This window comes from Nyctereutes procyonoides, unplaced genomic scaffold (assembly GCF_905146905.1).
Source record: "Nyctereutes procyonoides isolate TBG_1078 unplaced genomic scaffold, NYPRO_anot_genome, whole genome shotgun sequence".
Lineage (NCBI taxonomy): Eukaryota > Metazoa > Chordata > Mammalia > Carnivora > Canidae > Nyctereutes > Nyctereutes procyonoides.
The window spans coordinates 1536052-1553847 of record NW_026575157.1 but is presented as its reverse complement, the minus strand read 5'-3'; the positions used below and the strand labels follow the sequence as shown (position 1 = coordinate 1553847).

The following is a 17796-nucleotide window of genomic DNA, read 5'->3' as shown; positions in this document are numbered from 1 at the left end:
CCTCCTCCACTCCATCCAGATTTTTTTTTTAAGAACCTAATTCCCTGGATTAAATTTCTTCTTTGAAACTATCTGGAGTGTTTACTGTTTCATGTCTGACAAGTAAAGGAAACTGGCTAAAGCATAAACTCACTTAGAAATAGCAACAACTTATAATTAGACCTTTCATGATTTAATTGTAACTCAAGCAACATGAATGCAAAAAACAAAGCAAGGTTTTTAACCCTATTTCATAAATAACTGAAGCTGTGAGAAATGAAGTATATCATCATAAGAATAAAGAATGGTTGACAGCTTTAAACTTAAATCTTAAAACTATGAATCTTTCCTTTCTACTAGCAGATCTCCAAGAGTAGTCAATGGAGCCTTGGGGATTCCACCATGATCCTTAAAAGAGAAGGGGGTTCCATAAGTAAAAATGTTCTCATAAAAATATCAAGATGTTATTTGCCTTTCTCCTGTGGTCATATTTGCACTGATGATACAAGACAATAGTGCATAAAAGTACTGCATTTTTGCAAAAATCAAGGCAGTACCACCAAGTTCTTTGAGTAATGTACTGTATTACAACTATTGATACTCACTATTCCAAAAAAAAAAAAAAGCCAGTTTCTCTTAGATCCTTGATAAAAAGGGAAAATTTTATTTTATTAAATCTCAATCACTGACTTACATATTCTTTTCATTCTATGTGACAAAACAGGAAGTATGCATAGTACTTCTGCTGCATCCAAAGTAAGCTTTTGCTCAAGAGAAAACACTAATTCAATGCTTGAGCTGCAAGCCAATTGAACTGGCTTATCTTTTTTTCATGGAACACTATTTTTACTTGAAAAAAAAAAAAAACTAACTACAAACTATGATTACTCAAACTTCAGGATTTGGCAGATATCTTCTCGAGAATAAACAAAGTGAGCCTGCCACCTATATAGGAGAACAAATGAAAGTATGTGTTGCCAATGAGGAATGCAGACTTTTCAAGCAAAAATGATAACTTTGGAAAGCTTGTTCCTACCACTACACACACATTTTCCCAACATTAAAAGCTTTTTTGGGTAAATCAAGTGATACCAACAATTTTGATTTGTTTTATAATGTAGACATTCTTCTAATATTTAAAATGAAATCTTTTCCATGGTGTAATAAAATCATGCATAGGTAAATCCATTCCAAGAGCAACACAAGTGATAGAGATGCCAGGAATAACTTTAGTTTCTAATATTTGGTCTCTGATCCATTTCCTGATACAGAGTTCCTAAATTATTTGGAATTTCCTGGGTGACAGGAGCATCTTTTGCTTTAATATGATGAGTCCTGGTGGACTCCTGGTATAGATGCAGGATGAATGCTGCAACAGAAAAACCAGAAAAACCAAGCCAAGGTGAGAAACTTGGAACTTTGAGAGGATTTTTTTCTTTGGGAGGAGAGAAGGGCTAGAGATTAGGTTAATAATCTAATCATGCCTACCTGCCCAACCCTCCATAAAAATCTCTAAAGTACAGCATTCTCTAGCTTCCAAGTTGGTGAACATATTCACATGCTGGTATGGTGGCAAACCCCAACTCCATGAGACAGAAGTTCCAGTGCTTGGGACCCTTCCAGACCTTTCTCTATGTACCTCTTCATTTGACCGTTCACCTGTATCCTTTATCATATTCTTTTTTAAAAAATAAACCAGGACATGTTAAGTGTTCTGATTTCTGCGAGCCATTATTGCAAATTCTCAAACTCAAAGAGGGGGTTTTGGGAACCCCCAATTTGTAGCCAAGTCAGACAGACTTATGGAAGGAACCTGCAGACTCACTACATATGACTGGCATCTAAAGTGTGGGTGTCTTGTGGGACTGCAAGCCCTTAACTTGTAGAATCTAAAGTTAACATCAGGTAGAGAGTTTCAGAATTGAACTGAATTACACCCCACTAGTACTAGAGTATCAGTGAGGTGTGGAAAAAAATTCACATTTCTGGTGTCAGAAATACTGAGTGTAAGCACAGAAAGAAATAAGCAATAGTAGTCTTTAATGCTAGAAAGGTGAATCAGAGACTATTGGTCCTTAACTGAAAAGTTGTAGCTTTTTCCTTTAAGCAATGGAGAAAGTTTATTTATTACTTGTAGTTTCATTATAATTACAATAACTTTCTCCATGATGTTCCCATTACTTCATAAAGCCTCCTCTTTCCATAGGATATTTTAAACAATAAGGCAATCCTCAAAGACCACTATAACCTACTCACACACATTTCAACAGAAGGTTAAACATGAGTTTTTCCTTTGTTTGGAGTTAGCACAATTTCTCCTAAAACATGAAACATGTAATGAACTATTTGTTTCACAATGAAAACTAGCCCTCTATGAGTTTCTTATATGCTTATACTCAAAAAAGGAACAGAGAATATGCTTGGCTATAAATAATTTCTAACTGAAACAATTTCTAATTTCAACTGTAAAAATTTAGCCTTTGTAAAACTTTCATCCAGGGGGCACCTCGGTGGCTCAGTAGGTTGAGCATTTGCCTTCAGTTCAGGTCATGATCCCAGGGTCCTGAGATTGAGCCCTGTATCAGGCTCCCTGCTCAGGGGGGAGTTGCTTCTCCCTCTTCCTCTGCCTCTCCCCCTGCTAGTGCTCTCTCACTCACACTCTCTCCCTCTCAAATAAATAAAATATCTTAAAAAAAATTCCATCCAAATACCAAGTTCTTATGAATATTTTTATATCTGTGTCAAGGGAGGATCTCAATGAGACACCAAACTTTGTTTCAGCCAACCCTCCCTCTAGTACAAGTATGAACATAATTCAAGGGCGCAATTGTCACTGCTGGCTGAGTAACACTAGAAAAAATCGCATGTTACAAAAACCTCCATCATTTTCAAGTCTGCCCAAATTAAAACACTTTTTTCTATAAAGTTGGAAATATAAATACCAAAACATAACACTCGCCTAATAAAACTTTCACTCTCCAAAGAAATACTATTTCAGTATTAAAACTTAAATACCAACTCTGAAACATTTCTCTGCTTACTCCAAAATACAGGCAGTCATCAGCTTAACAATGAATCAGACTTCAAATCAATGCATTATTTATAACTCATAATTCATTTTCCCATGAAAACAGCATATTAAGTGACATGAGGCTTCCAAATTAGTTTACAAAGCCAATTTAGCCCATAATATAGTTGAAACTGCAATATATGTAAAGATTTTGAAAAAATTCTTCCATTGTTTTCCTTACCCAAATAAGGTTAAGCCTAAGGGAAAACCTTCCCCTCCCCCTACCAATTAATCAAGTTTATATATATCACCAGCAAAGATTTCTAGGCGGGGGAATGGTATGAGGAGAAAGAACTGTTAGGAGAGTTAAGAGTTAAATTGTTGAATAAGAGTTTGAGGAATTGTAATAATATATACCAGACAAGAGCAACTGAAGGGAATACACAAAAACTGACACAACTGCAAACTAAATGATTATTTTGGGAGATTAGGAAGAGCTTGTTTAAAAAAAAAAAAAAAATCACTGGGCTACCAGAAGGATGGGGATGCCCTTAAGAGAGACAGGCAACTGGATAGGTTGATGTGGTTGGTTTAAGTGATGGAGCTGAGAATAAAAAAAAAGAGAGAGAGAGAGAGAGGCAAAAATGAACAAAGGGATGGTCAGCAGATCAGAAATAAGAAAACTACCATTCTCACCCTCACGCACTCTGTTTCACCATGACAATATCCACGCATTTCATTTCCTAAGCCAAATATGCTCCTGTCTAGTCTGGGATACACCTGCCTCGGACATCATAAAGTCTACTCCCTAACTTCATTCAGATATCTGGATAAATGTGAATTCATCCTAGAGAGATTCCCTGAACAATTCTTTGTCTCAGCACATTCCCTGCCTGACATCCAACCACATCCCTGTCACCCTCTGTCCCTTTACCCTTCTCTACTGTTTCTCATGAACTCACTACTACCTGACATTATTTATTTATTGTTTACTGTCTGTCTTTCCCCTATGTAAACTGAGACTCTGTAGCCTAAAAAACTACCTGATACAGATGAGGCAATCAATAAATATTTGCTAAACAAATAAGACTAAATATAGACTACAGAACAGAGACAAAAATAAGTGAGCCATCTTCCCAGTGGCACTAATTAGAAGACTAGAAAACATATGCTTTATCCACCCAGAATTTTTTCTAGTAAGTGAAAGGACAAATAGCATAAAGTATCACATTAGAAGAACAGTATTTAAAAGCAAGAAGACATACGCAATGTAAATTGTGTTTCCCACCCCACGCTTCCATTCTCCTCTCTCTGCTTCCTGTCAGCTCATAAGATGTTCCTACTTTTCCAATCTTCTCACTGCTGAACTCAGATTCTCTCAAACATCAAGGTTCAAAAGAGCCTTCTGTGATGATGGAAAAACTCTATTAATCTGCACTGTCCAATACAGTAGCCATCAGGCACATGTGACTTCTACTGAACATTGAAAATATGGCTAGTGCAAGAGAGGAAACTAAATTTTAGTATTAATTTATATTTAAATTTAAGTTGCCACATGTGACTATTGGCAACTATATCGAAAAGCTCAGCTTTAAATGGTCTTGTTCTATTTTTAATAATAGCTGCTGAAATTATAATGGCAGCAGCACTGGTAAAAAAAAAAAGTGAATAGTAAAGGAACTATTGCTGAGTCTGTCAGAGACTTTAAGGTTTTCCAACTTGGATTACGAAAAAAAAAAATTGAAGTTAACATTCAATATTAGTCAACAAAAGTTATAGCCTATGGCTATTATTCTGCCATAAAATTTAAGAAAATTCATAAAGTTACACAAGTCATTTTGCAGTACATGTCTAACAGAATTCTAAGTACATGCTTAGAATAGAGTAGAAGCCTAGCCTAGTTGCATTCAACTGGTTGTGATCAACTTTCACACCATTATAGCATTTCATCATCATCAAAATAGCTTTATGCAATTAGAAATCTTGATGGAGTGCCATCTAGGTGCCTTGGTCAGTTAAGCATCTGCCTTCAGCTCAGGTCATGATCTTGGGGTCCAGCCCCATACTGGGCTCCCTGCTCAGCAGGAAGCTTGCTTCTCCCTCTCCCTCTGACTCTCTCTCAGGTTGCGTGCTCTCTCTGTCAAATAAATAAATCTTTAAAAAAGGAAAAGGTAAAGAAAAAGAGAAAAAGAAATCTCTATGGAAAAAGAGATTTAACTGTCTTTGTATTATTTTTTTTTCTATCCATAGTTACTTGTTTAACATATTTGAAGAATGGAAAAAATATTAGCATTCAATTAATAAAATCCTAAACTGCTTAACATAAGCAATTTACCCTCAGCAGAGGTAAACACCCTAGACTTGGGTCTATATATTACTTGGGCTTTAAATCACTTTTAGGCTGGCTAAGCAATGTAACCAAGACCAGGGTTCTAAGATAGAACCTCACTTTCTATGTAATCCTTACCTAATAACTCAGTTTCTTTTGGAGGAAAAGTATACCAATTCTAAGTTTATAAGGGGTTGACCACTTAACAGTAATTCCAATGCCTTATACCAATTTCTCTGAAACTTAAGGCAATATGTGGCATTACTGTCTGTGTTGAAATTACCTACCCAAATCCCTCTCATCTTTTGATCCATACTTTGATTGCTCAATTGTAGCACATCTTGTTCTGGTGGGCATATACAGTTTTTTTTCCTGTTTTAAAAAAGTTCAAAAGAATTTAATGGTCATGAAGAAAAGAGTATTACTATTTGATTTCAAATTGGGCAAAAAGCCTTACATGGACATGTCTATGACAGAGTCTGTCATGACACAAAAGCTTAGCAGAATCTATTAAGTATATACCTATGATATCTCAATATCTTGCACTGTTTCCTAGTCCCCTCTGCATTAATTTTTTTTGCATTAATATTTTTTATTGCAAAACTCCAACACAATTTTATTTCCAATTTAAGATGGAGGTGGGAAGCATTCATTTAAGAATCCACAATATCCAATCTGGATAAGAGATCCACGTAGTGAAAAAAGATGCCTAAAAGTTTCACTAATACTACTTCAAATGATTTGGGCTTTTTCTCAGAGTTCAGTAGAGTATGGAAAATTAAAATGCAATGAAAAGATACCAAGTACATTACTACTTAATTCCTTATTATGCAGAGTATAAGCTTTCCTTGGAATGTTTCCTTTTTCTCTCAAAATGACAGGTAAAAAGGATATAGTCCTACTAACTATTGAAAATGTAATTACTTCTTCAACATTAAATGAAGGTTCATAAATATATGTTAATCTTCAAATAAAGTGATAAAATCTTATCTTCTGACATACCCAGTTATGCATAACAGAAAATTTCTCCACAATCCACAAATGTGACTTCTACAGGCTATTAAAAGCTATCCCCTTATAGTCCTTAAAAAAAAAAGATGGATTTTATTCCTTATAAAAGAGCTTATGTCAACAAGTGATCTTATGTACTTAGCATTACAGACTTTATTTCAAAATACAGATGTTCTATCAGCACCACAACCAATAGATAATGACACATGTAAAGTTAGCAATGCTTTATGTTTTATCTACCCCTGGCTGTCAGAGATTTAATACTTAAAAAAGAAAAGAAGGAATAAAAAATTTCTTAAAAGTTAAAAAACATGCCATATTTGAAAAAATTAAGTTAAACTATGGTCAACTTTCAAATAACAACATATTTCATATAAAATTAAGAAAATGCTCAGAAAGGATCTTTCTATCTAGAACAATCCCTTGAGAACTTCTTGACACCCTGATCACTCCAATACACCACACTCCTGCAGCTCTTACAGTAAGTTTTCTCAATAGAGGCCTGTGTTTGAATATATATTTGTGATTATTTCCTGGCGTTCCTCCTCACGTTTTACCACTCCTTCCAAGAATTAAAACACAAAAGATTTCATTTCTTCTTAGGACTAATAGCACAGTAATTTAAAGAATCTGTTGAATGCATGACATCTCCTTACTTTTTCACTTTTAAGCCATTTAACACTACTGTGACACTGCCAAATTTAAATGCTGAATCTATTTCCTAAAGGCAACTGGACTGCTTAGAACTTTATGAAATATGATACAAATTTATTAAATGGAAAAGATTTAATTGTTATCTCATCAGATACTTTTTCCCAGGTTGATACTATTATAATATAATCACCACACTATATTTTTAGGGTTTTTCTCAATAACCTGAAAACAACTTTATGGACCCATCATCCAACTTACTGAATTTTTTTTTTTAAGATTTTTTTATTTATTTATTCATGAGAGACAGGCAGAGGGAGAAGCAGGCTCCATCCAGGGAGCCCGACGTGGGACTCGATCCCGGGCCTCCAGGATCAGGCCCTGGGCTGAAGGTGGCGCTAAACCGCTGAGCCACCCAGGCTGCCCCAACTTACTGAATTATTAAGTATAAATCAGCACCTTGGTGAGAAGGATAACACATTTTACTGATAAAGAAACCACAACAGCACACAATTTGCTCAAAATGATAATGAGTTGTAATGAACCAGAAACTCCATTTCTCTACCATTACTTTCAAGTGAAATAGAAAATTATATTTTAATGAGTGGCACCAGTTGGTTGACCAGACTGACTCTTGCTTTTATTTTAGCTCAGGTTATAATTTTGCTATCTCATGAGATCAAGCCGCATACTGGGTTCTACACTCAATGTGGAGACCTCTCGGGACTGTCTCTCCCTCTCCCCTGCATCTGCATGGGCACAAGATATTTCTCTCTCTCTTAAATAAATAAATCTTATTTAAAAACTACTTAATGAATATTTTTGAAGAGCTACACACACACACACACACACACACACACACACAATTTTAATCTTATTCATATGTGACACACATCTTCTGAAATGCGGTTGCCTTCTCCCTAAGAGTATCTATTCAAATCTCTCTTGTCCAGACCATTTTCACTATTCCTTGTCAAAAGACTTGAACAGGTATTAACATCTGGCTTAAACAATACTTGCTGACTCTCACAGAGCAAATAAGAAAGTATTTAGGAAAGTCTTACAGTCCTAATTCCCTTACCTACTTATATATACTACCTCATGTCACAAAATCCACCATCTATATTAAGAATTCACAGCTTTCAGTCTAAAATCTTGTCATCCTTTCCACTAGAACAGTGAACCATGTTTAGTCAATTTCCTGTTTCCTTCACCTTAACCAATTGCCTTCAGTCAAAAACGTTTTCTCCTTTCTCTACCTAATTTTATTTTCCCCCAAGTCTCAGGACCTTGAAAGATAGGTATTATTCTCACATACAAATTCCTCCTCTATTTATGCTACTTCTCTTTTTTCTAACTTCTTGCAACAAGCTTTTCAAGCCCATTCCTTTTCATTGGTTCTGAAACAGCTTTTTTAATACATATTATCAAAAATAATTCAATGAAACTTTCTGAGAAACGATGCAAACTATTCTAGCATGAGTGTAGGAAGATCAATGGTCTTTTGCCCTGTTATGCTTCCTGTTTGGTAAGAAAGAAAGGCACAAGCAAATAATTTCAAAATTGCACAGTACTCATTAAAACCCAAGTATACTCTGAGTGCTAGAGAAGCACTTGCTTCAATCTAGAAGCCAGGAGAAATATTCTAAAGTCAGAAGCTCCTGAACTAAGTCTTACTTAGGTAAGGTAAGGTAATTAGGCTAGGGTGTAGAGGCTACAGGGGATTGTAGACAGAAGGAACAACAAGTGTAAAGACCAAAGAAATTAAATAGCACTGAGTGGATAAGAACTCCAAACCATCCTGAATTATCACAGTATAAAGTGAGAAGAGAAAAACAACAGAAAATGAAGTTAAAGATATAGATAGGGTCCAAACCACAGTTTGTCTTGAACTTAGACATAAACAACTGGGTCTGTCTCACATAAATAAAACTTCTTCCATCACTTATTACCTATGTGAGGTTAAGAGTATTTCAGCTTTGGCTGACATAAGATCATTTGTGAACAAAAATATTAAGATTACCCTGAAAATACAAAATTAAAATATTTTTAAAAACATTAAAATAATCTTTACTGACAATACTTAAAACAACCATATGAATCTGTTCTTCCTAGTTGTTTCTTAAATTTGAGAAAGTCTGTAAACAATATCAGAGGGGCTGGTTCAGTCAGTAGAGCAGGTAACTCCTGATCTGAGGGTTGTGAATTTGAATCCCATGCTGGGTGTAGAGACCACTTAAAAATAAAATCTTTTAAAGAAAAAATCAGAAATTCTCTTCAAATACAAGTTAGTAATGAAACTTCTCAAATACAGAATGTATAAATATCTTTTATTTTATAAAATTAATACATTTTACATGGTGTAGTTATTACACCATAATGAGATATAGAGGAAACTAAACATATTTTGAAAAATTCAGTACTATATATAAGCATGAACTATTCACACTATAAAGAAAAAGTCGTATCCCACATAAAACTTTCCATATGTATGTATATATGTGTATATGTCTGTGTGCATATGTATGCTTACTTTGTTACATAGTAATATACGTTTTTCTAAAATCTTCATTTTGGGGAGGGGCAAGGATTGAGGGAAGGAAAGTTCTGTTAAGTGGAAAACCTATCAATAACTAGAAATAATAGCTCCCCTTCAAAAATAATACTAAGGCCTCTAACAACACTTAAAAGCCAAAAGAAATGTTTGTGCCCATGTAAAATCCTGGAAATGTTTGTTTCTTTCATGAATAACACTTGTTCTGTATTTGAGTACAATTGAGTATTAAATAAAACGCTCTATGAAAGGATATATAACTTAAATACAATCTTTTATACCTGAACTGGAGAAAACACTGATGCAGCTAATAAAAATGTATATTCTTTGCAACTACACTAAAAAGAATCAAGGTTAAAGTCAAGTAGTCTTTGTCCTTTGCTTCTGCTTAAACAAAATTAATATATTCCCAAGGAAGTTTTTCATTACATTCTTATTAAAGCATTGAGAAAGAGAAGTAAACTTACTTGTGTCTGCTTGGCTTCCCACACTGATGTATCTATCGTTGCCAGGGAGTGCTGTTTGGTAGTAAGTTGTCTCCTCCTGCTGAGGGGTCTTGGCATTCTTTGCAGTAAGGAAAGCCACTGCCAATTCCAAGTTTCCATTACTATCCTTCAAATATCAAGAACAGAACATCAAACATTTTAGAATAACTCCATATATTCTCACATGATTTAATTTTCTCCATAACAACTAATACTTAATAGCAAAATTCACTTTCAGATTTGAAATCATTCTATGTGATCCTAATTTTATAAACTGATCATAAACAAAGTACATTCTATCAACAGAAATTCCTTTTTCTATTTAGACTACTGATCTAAGAATTCTATAATTTCTTCATTTCCAATTATTTTCATTTCTCCTTAACAAAAGTCAATCACAGAATTTATGCTTCCAAACAAACTAAAAAATGTTTTCTGGAACTTGCTATACAAAAGGATGAAAATGAGTATTTGAAACAGTACCTCTGCAAAGAAGAGCTATAAAGGATATTCCCTTTAATATGGATGCTAAATGCATACCTAGTGGCAAACTTAAGCAAATGTCAGACTTGTAGGTGGAAAACAGCAAAACATTCTGAAGCTTGATAGTACAGAGAGACACATAGAATTGGACAGAAATACTCAATCCTATCATAGGATGACAATCATACCTAAGATGATTGGGTGACTATCATACCCAAATTAAGTATATACATTTTATGGAGTTCTCATCAAAAGCATTTCTGGGCAAAATTATTCTGAAGTTAATTTAGAAGAAAACAGATGCTAGAAAACCAAAAATATTTTTAACAGCACAATAATGACAAGAGACATGACCAGTTCTATCTATATTCTCTGTAGAGTTAATAATAAATATAACACTAGCTCTGGGACAACTAATTGAAACAACATTAGGAAACCCAGATATTAATAATGAAGCGATCTCTGTAACAGAAGGCCAGAACACCTAAGACTATGCAGGCCTCATGAACTTTAGCATACACAGAGATGGTAATAGGAAGTCAGTGGAGGGTTTTGGACAGAAATGACATGGTATGACTTAGATTTTAAAAGGATCACTCTGGCTGTGTGTTGAGAATAGATTATAGGATAGAAAGGGGTAAAGCAGAGAGTCCAACATTATTTGCTATCACATTAAATGTGGGAGGTGACAGAAAAAGAAAGATCAGGATGATTACAAGATGTGAGACCTGAGCAACTGGAATGGAATAATGAGGTTCCCAACCCACCCCAACTCCAGTTCTAGTTAGCCAGGGAAGAGAGAAAAAAAAAGTAAGAGTGCAGTTGGAAAAGTACCACTGCTTTAAAACTTTATATCACAGTCATTATAATACTCTTAAATGACTCACCAAAAATATGCATATAATATAATCTACAGCTTGAAAAGTAAAATAGTTGTGAAATAATTTGCAATAACAATGGATACATTTATCGACCACTTAGTATGTGCCAAGAAATGTGCTGAAGTGCTTTTTATATATTACCGTATATAATAACAATAAATTGAATGCAACAGGGATTTACACAACATAAAGATCGCTTACTTTGGAAGGCTAAAAATAGATTCTTCAAATAAAAGTACTGAAATCAGTGACATTCCCAAAAGTAGATTCCTTGGCAGTGCATTACTGAGAAAGTCAACTCATTACTAAGCATCTTACAAATGTATAATAGGAAATGGTTAAAGTTTAAGTACATTGCCCCCACCATCACCACCAACAACTACTAGTAACTGAAACCAAAGTTTAAAAAATCAAAAACAAAAGTAGCACACAACTTACCTCAAAGAAAATGTAGATAATAGGTAATTTGATTAATCCTTTATGTTCATTTAACTAAACATATTTTACATGTTTCCCAGGTTAAAACAGGAAAAGTAAATTCCCCAAACTTGACAAGGTAATGGGGATAGCCCCACACTCAGATATATAGAATGGTAAAGGCACTTTCTGAAAACACCTTGGAGTGACTGAGTCATATTTACCAGAATAAAGAAAGGACTGGCAATCATCTAAATGTCATAATCATAAAAACTGAGATATGGCTTTTTTTTTAAGATTTTATTTATTTACTCATGAGAGAGACACACACACACAGAGAGAGAGAGAGAGAGAGAGAGAGAGACAGGCAGAGGGAGAAGCAGGCTCCATGCAGGGAGCCCTACATGAGATTCATTCCCGGGTCTCCAGGATCATGCCCTGGACTGAAGGCAGGGCTAAACTGCTGAGCCACCCGGGCTGCAGAGGTATGACATTTTTGTTTCCTCTCCAAATACTCACAGTTGCTTCATAAACCCTGCATTAATACTCTCAACATTACTATTTCATCATTTTCCTAACAGGAAAAAAAAGGCTGAAGCAGAGCTTGTAGCAGGATTAGGTTGCTTGGTTTCTATTCAGCTCCTCCACATACCAGCTGTGTGATCTCACTCAAGTCACTTTAAAGTGTTTCCTTATCTTTTAAAAGGTGTTATCTATGAAAGGTAACACCTACCTCAATAGAGTTACTAGGAGAATGTCAGCCACATAAAATACTTTGTATATCACCTATAGGTCCTAAATAACTGCTAGTTATTATTATCATGATTACAATCACCTCAAAGATTATTTCTAGAAACAAATGAAGAACTTTTGGACTGGAATCAAAAATTACAATTAAACTTATCTCACGGAGCAAGTTTCAAATGACTGAAATTCTATGTATGCCTTACAACAGCAAAAATACTATATTGCTGGTAGCCTTTAGTAGCAAAATAGAAATAACTTTAAAGTGCAGTTCTAGTTCTTTTTTTTTTCCCCTAGGATTTATTTATTTGGGGTGGGGGTTGGGGGGAGAGGTACAGAAAGAATCTCAAGACTCCCTCACTGAGCAATGAGCCTGATGCAGGGCTGGATCACTTTTGAATGTTCCTAAGGTACAATGAGTTAAATTTTAGCTAGGTTTTAATTCTTCTTGGAAGAAAAAAAATATAGTTTCTTACCCTCTATTAATTTTCTCTCTCCTCTCCCTACCCATATTACTCCATCCCAACCCACCCTATACCCTCATTTAAACTCTAATATCATAGCTCTTGAGTACCATCAACCATCACATTTGGATTCATATCCTTCCATTTTCCATAAATAGTGTTCCATATGGAGGAAGATTATCTGTCACTCCAAGGTACTTGGAACATTAGGCTGCTAAAAACTAATATGCTCAACATTACATCCTAAGTAAGGATTTTACATTATAAAAGTTCTTTCCTATTTCTACTACTATACCACAATACGTAAATAAAAACCTTTCAAATATGGAAGGCAGTATAGATGAGGGTGTAACATAAATTGTATGCCATGAAACAGAGGTCATACCTTCAAGGCTTGCTGTAGTATCTGGGCATCATTAATCCCAGTGATTTCTCTCAGCTGATTCAAAAACGTCTGCTGGTGCTAGAGGAGAAAAACCGAAATCATTACCCTTTAAAATCTGAGAATATACAAGGATAAGAAAATAAGTGGCCTCTGGGTTTAAAAAAAAAAAAAAAAAACAGAAAACACAAACTAGTACAGAGAAGAAAAAATACAGAACTTGACAAAGACCCAACAAATTTCATTATTTTTTATTATTTATTTATAAAATTATTATAAACCATGCTGTAAGGAGGCCATACTCCATTCTCCTGTTTCCAAAGGGAACTTCTGCATTATTTCCCAAGAATTCTTACCTAATTAACAGTTTCTGGCCCATTCTTCACTGCCTAATTTATTCTTCCCAACAAGAAAAAGGAGTGATTATGTACAATGGTTAAGCCTAAAAAGAATTAAGGAAAACAGTTTTATCTATTGGGCTCTCTTCATTAGGGCCTGAGGTCACTGAATGAAATCCTGGCAGCTCTAGCATCTCTCCCTACCCCTAGGGTCAGCCAGCATCCATTCACCTAGGATGTTTGAAAAGACATGCCAAAGGACAGGCCTTGCTCCAGGTATGTATATTATATCACGGGGATTCTAAGAAGATGATCATCTCACTCTCTAGTGTCATAAAAGCTCCTAAGCAAAATTAATCACTTGCCTGCGTTTGCTACAGATCTGTTGGTCTTTGTGATCTATTATACCCTATTAGAAAAAGAAAAAGAGGGATGGGATTCCACTACCAAACACTTCCCTGAAGATCCCTAATTAAGAACCATGTTCCTTCCTACATCTCCATATTTTTTTTAAGATTTTGCTTATTTACTCATGAGAGAGAGAGACAGAGAGAGAGAGAGAGAGAGAGAGAGAGAGAGAGAGGCAGAGACACAGGCAGAGGGAGAAGCAGGCTCCATGCAGGGAGCCCAATGTGGGACTTGATCCTGGGTCCCCAGGATCAGGTTCTGGGCGGAACGCAGGCACTAAACCACTGAGTCACCCAGGCGTCCCATCTCCATATTTCTTAAAACAAGTTCCCCCAAACTGTTAGCACTATGAAATAGAGAAATCTCAATGAAAAAGAAGTCATCACTAGAATAAACGAATCTAAAAGAAAAAAAAAATAGAATAAAAGAATCTGATGAAATCTTTCTCGAAAATGTTTTACATTCATCTTAGTTATAATCCAGTCAAGAATCATCAATGGATGATAAAACCCACAGGATGAAAGTGTGATGAAAAGCAGGATAGTTACATAGTTTCAAACTCTCTTCCTACAAATTATAAAGGGAGAAAAAGTGTAACTTTATAATGAAGACACATGACACATACCACCTTAATCAAATAATCAAATTTAATATTACCCATAATGGGATAAAATGACAGTATATGCCTCCCAATGTTGTATGATACACCAAGAAGACAGTATCACCTCCAGTATTCCTGACCATAATGCATAACCTGAATGTAAACTTGTTGAAGCATCAGACAAATCCAAACTAAGGGACATTTTACAAAATAATTACTATACTATCTTTAAAATTTCTGTATCATAAAAGACAAAGAATGAGTTTCCAGGTTAAAGGGGGCATGAGAGTCAAACATAATGTGGGAAACCAAACTGCATCTAACTCTAAGTGCTATACATTACTGGAACACTGGAGAAATAAGAATATGAACTGCTTAGTATTTTATTAATATTAAATTCCTGAATTTGATACCTGCACTATAGTTAGGTAAGAAAATAGCTTTTTCTTAGGAAACACACCCTGAAGTATTTAAGTTTTAAAGGGGCATTGATGTCTGGAATTTACTCTCAAATCATTTAAAAAAAAAAAGTAGAAGTACTTTGTACTAATCTTGCAACTTTAAATTTAAAATTACATCAAGGGATGCCTGGCTGGCTCAGCAGTTGAGAGTCTGCCTTTGGCTCAGGGCAAGATCCCAGAGTCCTGGGATCCAGTCCCAGTTGGGGCTTCCTGCAGGGAGCCTGCTTCTCCCTCTGCCTATATCTCCACCTCTCTCACTGTGTCTCTCATGAATACACAAATAAAATCTTTTAAAAAAAAATAAGATCACTTCAAAATAAGGTTTTAAAATATACTATGTACAAGTTTGTTAGAATTGTTAGATGTGCATTTCAAAATATTCTTGACAATTTAAATATATGTTACGTATATACCTTCAGAGTTGACGGGTCCCGAACAAATTACAAAATAAAATGAAGAATAATTAAGAAACAATTTGAAAATCAGGTTTGAGGTAACTTACACCTAAATATCTTTATAGAAACCACACGTAGAAGTTAGAAATTATATTCAACTACATGTACCAAAATCCCATCCAAATAGTAACTTCAACATACTGCAGCGTCTGTTTTTTCTAATATAATTAGACTGGGGGTGGGCAATCCAGATCTGATAAGGCCTCCCACATGTCAAAAGGATCTAAGCTCCTTCTGTCTTCCCACTAAACACTATTATATGTGACATTCGTCAAATGTCTGTCATTCCATGTCTCGTCCTCACGCATCCTGTCCAAGCTCTAGGTACGATAAAAGGAAGGGCATAAGACAAAGGGCATAAGCCAAAACATTCTGACATATTTAAGAAGCCCCATCTAGTGACTTCTACTTAAAACTTCATTGAGCAGAAGAAAACTGCATGGCCACTCATAGTTCAAAGAAAGTTGGGAAATGTATTTTTCAGCTAGGCAAAAAGCCACTTTGAAAATGAAATCAAGGCTCTGTGAGGAAAAGTAAAGAACATATACTAGATAAGCAAGGCAGTATCTACCATGCCATCCATAAACTATCATTTCCAATAACCTTATTAAAGAGATGAAATAACCAAGACTATCTAACAATAAAATAAAAATAATAATGTATACAAACAAGGTCATATAAAATCCCAGGACGAATAAAATAGTTAAGTAAAAAAATCAAGTTGCCAAACTTAACAAAGTAAAAAGGGAATTCTCTTTAAACATGTCAATTTTTCTATGTTTATTTAAAATATTACTAATGACTAGTAATGGAAACATGACTAAGTTACTCAATACTAAACATCACAAATTAAAGATGTAGAAAAATTTTACAGAAATTCTTCTCATCTAATTCAAGGTTTCATTTCAGTGAACAACAACAAAAAAAAAAAAAAAAAAAAAAAAAAAACCCAGAAGATTTTATATGTCTCTATGTAATCTCCCCAACAATAGCACTCCAAACTCCATTCTTTACACTGAGCATTATTTCCCTCAACTGCAAATTACCTGGTCATGGCATAGAGAAAGACTACTGTACACCTCCCCCAAATCAGTCATTATACAAATGTTGTCAGCTATTACATATAATACTGGAAAAATGTAAACAATACAAATGTCCTTCCACTACGGAAGAGGTTCTAAATTTTAACGTACAGAAGAATGACCTGATGAGTTTGATAACAATCAAGATTCTCAGGTCCTAGCCCCACAGAATGTGATTCCAGAGGGATCAGGGTGAAGGCTAAGGGATCTGCATTTTTAATAAGCATCTCAGATTATTTTTATACAGGTGGACCTAGAGGCACAGTTTGAGTCAACCAAACTGAATATTTTTAAATAGCAAATATATAACCTATATTGAAACTATCTTCCCAAAATCAATATTATGCTAAAGTGATGGAACACAAAATAGTATACACATTAATGACAAAGTAAAATGTAACAAATGTAAATGTGTTAATGTAATTAAACACAAATGTAAAGCCCAGAAAGGATTGCAGGAGCCTGTGTTAGACTCCCAATTCTCTTATCTCTATATCCACACCCTTTACCACTTTTCACTTCCTCTCACTAGAAAGACAATTTATTTCCTTGCTGCACTGATGATGAGTTTAGCCGTGTGACACACTTTGGCCATGTGACACACTTTGACCAACGACATATTAAAGACAGTCATGCAGATATGAAATATAATTGCACAGCTGAACTTCCCTCCTGAACTCCTGCAACTTTCTTAAGAAGAATACGACCCTGAGTAGCCCACGTGCCCCAGAAGACTGAGGCACATGTGGAGAAGAGCCACCCCCAACCAACCTGAAAAATATGTGAACATGATGATAACATTTCCGTACACCACTAACTTTTGGAGTAGCCTGTTATGGTGAGAGTTGACTGATACAGAGTGCAGTAAGAATGCTGAGTACTTTATTTTTTTTTAATTTTTTTTTTTTAATTTATGATAGTCACAGAGAGAGAGAGAGAGAGGCAGAGACACAGGCAGAGGGAGAAGCAGGCTCCATGCACTGGGAGCCCGACGTGGGATTCGATCCCGGGTCTCCAGGATCGCGCCCTGGGCCAAAGGCAGGCGCCAAACCGCTGCGCCA

At 35.2% G+C, this 17796-nt stretch overlaps 1 protein-coding gene across 4 annotated transcripts in view; it reads right to left on the bottom strand.

The window, feature by feature from the left end:
- Positions 1-17796, bottom strand: part of USP25 (ubiquitin specific peptidase 25) — a 136331-nt gene that overhangs the window by 99319 nt on the left and 19216 nt on the right. For all 4 annotated transcript variants that reach the window (XM_055313820.1, XM_055313821.1, XM_055313823.1 and 1 more), the window contains exons 2-3: positions 13394-13471; positions 10002-10146 (exon numbers count right to left, since the gene is read on the bottom strand). In XM_055313820.1, coding sequence (XP_055169795.1) covers positions 10002-10146; positions 13394-13471 — 223 coding nt within the window. The remainder of the gene's footprint in view (positions 1-10001; positions 10147-13393; positions 13472-17796) is intronic.